Source organism: Ruditapes philippinarum, unplaced genomic scaffold (assembly GCF_026571515.1).
Source record: "Ruditapes philippinarum isolate M1 unplaced genomic scaffold, ASM2657151v2 ctg12906_1_1_1_1, whole genome shotgun sequence".
In the NCBI taxonomy this organism is placed as follows: Eukaryota; Metazoa; Mollusca; class Bivalvia; order Venerida; family Veneridae; genus Ruditapes; species Ruditapes philippinarum.
The window spans coordinates 20674-26591 of NW_026862459.1; the positions used below are offsets into that span (position 1 = coordinate 20674).

Here is a 5918-nt window from a genome sequence, read left to right on the forward strand (position 1 = left end):
AAAAAATTTTTCTTTGATCTCCTCTATTTTTTCTGACGGAATTCTGATTGTCATTTGGTTTGTGTCAAGCTCTAAACCTAAAAAGACTAAGACCTCAGTCGGGCCTTGAGTTTTTTCCGATGCTAAAGGCACACCAAGCTCTGTCATTGTGTTTTGAAAGATATTTAATGCCTGATTGCATGATTCTGACGTCCTGTCACCCCCAAGAAAATCATCTAAATAATGTATCAATTTAGCTGACGTAAATTTCGATTTAACACTATATTCTAAAAATCTTGAAAATCGTTCAAAAGTAATACAGCTCACTGAAGCACCGAAAGGGAGCGCCTTGTCAAAATAATATTTATTATCAAAACAAAAACCAAGTAGCTCAAAATCATTTGGGGAAATTGGTATTAAGCGGTACGCGCTCTTGATATCCGATTTAAACAATTTGCAATGTTGACCTAATTCTTGAATCATTTTAACTGCTTCATCAAAACTTGTGTATTGTACTGAACATAAACTTGGATCAATGAAGTCATTAACAGATTTACCGGAGGGATATGATAAATGATGGATCATCCTGAATTCCCCCGGTGTTTTCTTTGGTACTAAACCGATCGGCGACACAATTAAATTTGGAAGAGGGCGTTCGTCGAAAGGGCCAGCAACTCTTCCTGCATTTCTCTCTTTTTCTATTTGCTCTTTAATTAAATCAGGCCTTAATAGAGATGACCGTAATTTTTTTGACTCACGTGCAACACGTGGCCCTGTGTATTGAATTGGAAAGCCATTGATAAAACCGTCTAATAAGAATTTTGCTTCTTTCTCATTATATCCTTTTAAATAGAACTTTAAAGCCTCAACGTTTACAGGAGATTTTGCCAAAGCGAATAAGTTAACATTAGTGTCAGAAAATGAAATGACCGGACTTTTACTTTTTGTAATAGCCCCGTCCACTTTTAGCCCGTTGTGGCTGAAAATGTCTGCTCCGAGAGTTTTGAAATGACGACTGAGATTGACCGCTCGTCAAGCTTTGTTTGTTTGAAGAATTTGAAGTTTGACAGTTGATTGCTGGGTGGGGAGCAAAACACGTGGCACAAACATGGGAAAAACGGCAATTCGGCCAAGAACATTTTCCCGCATTAAAGTCATTACACGTAAACCTATAAGGATTCGATTGGTCACGTAAAACTGGTCTGACTTGTACACAGCGCCACCATAACTCATTGTTTATTTTCGACCATGATTGAGGAGCAATGGCCTGTCTTAGACGAAATTGCTCGTCGTAAGTCCTCCATGAAAGACCACCCTGGCGCGAGGCACAATCTCTGATATTAAACATGTAATGCAAAATTTCATAGATTTTGTCAGCGTGTGATGATAAATAAATGGACGCATATATAATAAATGCGTTTGTCCATTTCTCAATGCAATTGATCTGCTCTTTACATTCTTTTTGAGCGGATTCTACAACAACAACAACAACAACAAATACTTTTATTTTTGAGTCACGTTACATAGAACAGTATGACTAAATACAATGGTATAAATGTGGGTTCTTATTTTTTTAATTGAAAGTATCAAAATCAAGCGTTTAAAATTGTTAAACAACATGGGGACAGCTATTCTCTCACCACTAGAATACATAACTTATTGTTGCATATATCAACACAGGTCATTATATAATACTTTTTCCTTAATCATATGTAAATAAGGTACATGATATAACCTACTCTTTTAAATAAGTAGAAAATTCTTTGTAAAAAAACACACGAAAAAACAGACAAAAAACACACAAAAAAAAAATGGTGACCGGTATTTAGTATAACAGACAGAAAGAGAAAAAAAAAAATAAAAAAAAAAAAAGCGTTAAAATAAACATAGATAGCGCTCGAACAATTACTGTCTGCCTACGACCGTCTGCACGAGTTTCCCGTGTCATAGTAAAATATTATGAATGAGTATTGAAATCTCGCGAGATCTGGAAAACTACAAATGTAGTATATTGCACGATTTCAATTGTTTGGAATGTGGGACAAGGTCATTAGAAATTCGCTAAATATGTATCGGTCAGTACAGGCAGTGGAATGTGTGTTATTAATGGTTAATGTTAAAAATACGATGCAATTCTAGAGGATAACAATACTGTGGTAAGTAAAATGTTCCTAACATGTTTATACTTTAAAGTGCCTTATAATATCACGAACAAATAACGATAATTTTTTAAGGGTTTGCAAGCGACCACTTGTGAATAATTCCCTAAATTTTAATATATTTGGTTGTCTGTAGAAGTAACTTAAAAATAACGTTTTCTATTCAAAATAAAAAATGGACATGTAAATAAATAGTGAAACTCGTCGCCTATTTCATTCAAACTGCATAAATTACACTTCCTATCTTCATAAGGGAGAAATGAGTTACGCCACCTTCCCGTTTCAACGGGAAGCCTGTGATTACCAGTTCTAAAATGGAAAAGTGAACAACGCAAATTGTCAGGCAGTATGTTTAAATATGGTTCAAATATTATATCATTTTTAAATATTCTATAGTTTGTACCCTTAGATGAATTAGCTAGTTGTCCATTCCATTTTTGAATGTGACCTTCACTATCTAACTTAAACACCGTCCCTTTACAAAATTCTGAAAGCTCGACTGCCCCTTTCAATAATAACATCAAATTTACATATTCACCTCTACAAATTTTTTGTTTAAGAGATGTTGGCACGTGCGCCGCCAAATCATCATCGGCTAAACGTATTCCAGGCAAAACATTTAAAATATCGTTGGAATGATTCGCAGTAGAACTATCTAAACCCACAGATTGTAACATATTGCCACACCCCGTAGAAACATTATTTGCAACAGAACCAACATTATCGGTCAAATTTTGTGGAATAATATTCGAAGCCCTTATTATCTGCTCAAAATCTACTACGTTCGACTCACCAGCGTTCGTTTGCGACACCCTCTCGTCAACAAAATCTTCCAACGGGACCTCTGCCGTTCGTTTCCTCCCTCTGTTGGAAGGTTGTTGGCTCCTTGTTGCGCTCCTTGCTGGCTCGGGCTGCCTGGCGGTGTTGTTCCGCGACAGTCTTTGTGGACGTACGAATCCGCGGCCACGTGGCATAATTTGACAATGTAGATAGCAGATAAATGTTTTAAACCAGTCAATCTGTACTGCAGACGTGTAAAGAGTGAGTTTCTGCACGGGTTTTGCCTTATATATACCATACCGGGTACACGTTATGCTCGAGTAAGAAAAAACTATCGAGCGTAACCAGGTAAATTGTGTATCAACAAAATATAGCAGACGATTTATAAAGCTGACGGGGCAGTATAGCAGACGACTAATATTTACAGCAGACGATGTTTTCTAAATAAAATAAATGAAATTATTTTAATATTAAAATAATTTGTATTAATTTCATATGGTATTTTTAAAGAAGTATCTGACCTAAAAATTATTTTTTTTTATTTTTATACTATGTATTTTCTTGAATAAATTCATGCAACGGTTAAACATTTAGTTTTTTATATAAAAACTTAAAATGTGAACATAGTGTGTACTGGGGGAAGTGTACTTGTGAATGATTGTTTTATACATATACTTGTATACTTGTAGTTGTAATAGTAGAGGAAACTAAATTATAATTTATTATATGTAGCAGTTAGACTTGTGCTAAATGTACAAACAAGCAAACTGAAAGATTTTTTTGCCCCAATTATAGGGTGGGGGGGGGGCATTTAGATTTACCCTTGTCCATCTGTCCATCCGTCCGTCCATTCTCTTTTTGTGTCGCACGTAGCTCAAACAGTAATTGACCTAGAGTCATGAAACCTTACAAGAATGTTGCTAAGCATGTGTATTTGTGCACCTGTGTATTTTCGTGTGGATATTTTTAGTATTTTTAGAGTTATTGCCCTTGACTTAGTAAAAATTTACAATATTCAACTTGTGTTGCATGTAACTCAAGAAGTATTTGACCTGTAGGCCTGAAAGTTAGTTTACAACATGTTGGTCTGCATGTACTTATGCACTTAAGGGTTTTCTAGCAGATTTATTCAGTATTTGTAGAATTTGCCCTTAACTTAATAAAAGATTTTTAGTTTTCAACTTGGGCACATGTAGGGAAAAAAAATTGACCTAGAGACATAAGATTGACAAATCAGTGGAGTGTGGGGGCACTCTTGTCCTATGGACACATTTCTAGTTTTCTTTTAAATTGTTAAGAAAATAAAGAAAAATAAATGCTAACAACGATGTCAAGGCTTGATTATTTTTGCTGACTTGAGCACATAGTTTTGAGAGGTAAGCTTTTGTCATTGCAATGCGTTTGTCTTTTGTTGTTATTAACAATTTATTTATGCATTTCCTAAAAGTTTGATTTGTGATAACTTGTGTAACATAAATTATTCACAGATGTTATTCATACTTGGACAAAAGAACACACAAGACAAAACCAACAGTTTTCAGTTATTCTGATATGACCTAGGCCTTTAATTGACTTTGCTTGTCGAAGTTTATATGATCAAAAATTTTAAAAATTAAGACAATACCTTTCCAAAGTGGTTGTCAGCTGATATAACTCGAGTCACTAGGCCATATTTAAATTTTAAATATGCTAATAATAAAAAAAATTGTATAATTACTTTTAATGCATCAAATTTATTAAATGAGAATACATGACTTCTTTTCTAAAGTTATAGGCCTATTATAGTTACTTCCATTCAAATCTTGTGAAAACTTTCAGCAGTTTGGATGTATGATAATCTTAGTTCTAAAGTGATGATATACAACTTTTATCTGTTAAAGGAACTCCATTGAGGTTTATAAGCCTAACACATAACATTTTATTTTTTCACATAGATAAACATGAGCACTTTAAACAGAAATATAAATAAAATATAACTAAGAAATAAACAAGAAATACATTGAAAATAGTTTGTGCTATTCTCAGTAAGATTTGAGTGAAAAGCGTTTAAATTAATTTTGGGTCATTTTTCGCTATTATAATAATTATTTTGGAAAAACAGAGCGAGCTAATGATCTGAAATAAGTTATTAATAGATCTTCATCAAATGGAGTAATAATCTAAAAAAAACAAAACTTTCCAGTCCCGTCATGTCAAAAAACCTCAGTGGAGTCCCTTTAAGAATGTTTGACAACATTGAGCTACATAAAACTGATTATCAAAACTTTGGGGGAATAAATGAAATTAATAATTGACATGTCTACACTTTATGTACAACTTGTTAATTACCGTGTATAAATAATAAGCTTATATCAATTAAAAATATGTCTCGAAAATAAGCAACAATTAAATTTTTTGTTAGTTCATTTAGTGATTTAAACGGACTCTAAACCTGACCGAGATATATTACAAAGTCAGTCACATCATTGAATTATCTTGTAATCATTGAGCGAAATATTCTTTATGTTTAGAACACTTTGTATATTAAAGCTGCACGCCTCCAGATGAGCAAATATATTTCGATAAAATCAAACCTGAGAAAAATGTTCTAAGATTTTTGGAAAGGTATAAAGATTCAAAATTCTAGTAATAATTTACATGTTATTAGCGATTAATTACTAATTTTGCAGTATTTATAACTATATTTCTACTGCGTTGCTAATGCGGTAAGGTCAATTTTTGCATATTTTTTTACCTCTTTATAGCAATGTACAGGACATTGGGTTATTAAGTGCCATTGATAATGTGTAAATTGCATTATTTTGGTAACTTAACAATATTATACTGCTTAATACATTTTCAAATTTTCATGAAAATTAGCGTGCTGCTTTAAGCATATATTTACTACATGTATATAGTAAAAGTGCTTGAGCAGAACATGTATGTTCGGAAACTTGGGTTCTACTTCAAATAAATCTAAACGAGTATGCGCCTTTAACTTTTATTTCGTTGATAAATGTC

General features: G+C 33.2%; 1 protein-coding gene across 1 annotated transcript; it reads right to left on the reverse strand.

The window, feature by feature from the left end:
* Window positions 1–916: 916 nt before the first annotated feature.
* Window positions 917–3470, reverse strand: LOC132719150 (uncharacterized). Its single transcript, XM_060702893.1, has 2 exons — window positions 2542–3470; window positions 917–1452 (listed from the first exon to the last, which is right to left on the reverse strand). The coding sequence occupies exons 1-2, from the start codon at window positions 3110–3112 to the stop codon at window positions 917–919; spliced, it is 1107 nt and encodes a 368-aa protein (XP_060558876.1). The 5' UTR covers window positions 3113–3470.
* Window positions 3471–5918: the final 2448 nt, after the last annotated feature.

What these genes read in the sequence shown, in the direction of transcription:
- LOC132719150 (XM_060702893.1), bottom strand. Translation starts at nt 3,112, where the DNA reads ATGCCACGTGGCCGCGGATTCGTACGTCCACAAAGACTGTCGCGGAAC. An exon ending in ACTAGCTAATTCATCTAAGG is followed by an intron (nt 1,453 to 2,541) that starts GTACAAACTATA and finishes TTGTTGTTGTAG; the next exon opens with AATCCGCTCAAAAAGAATGT.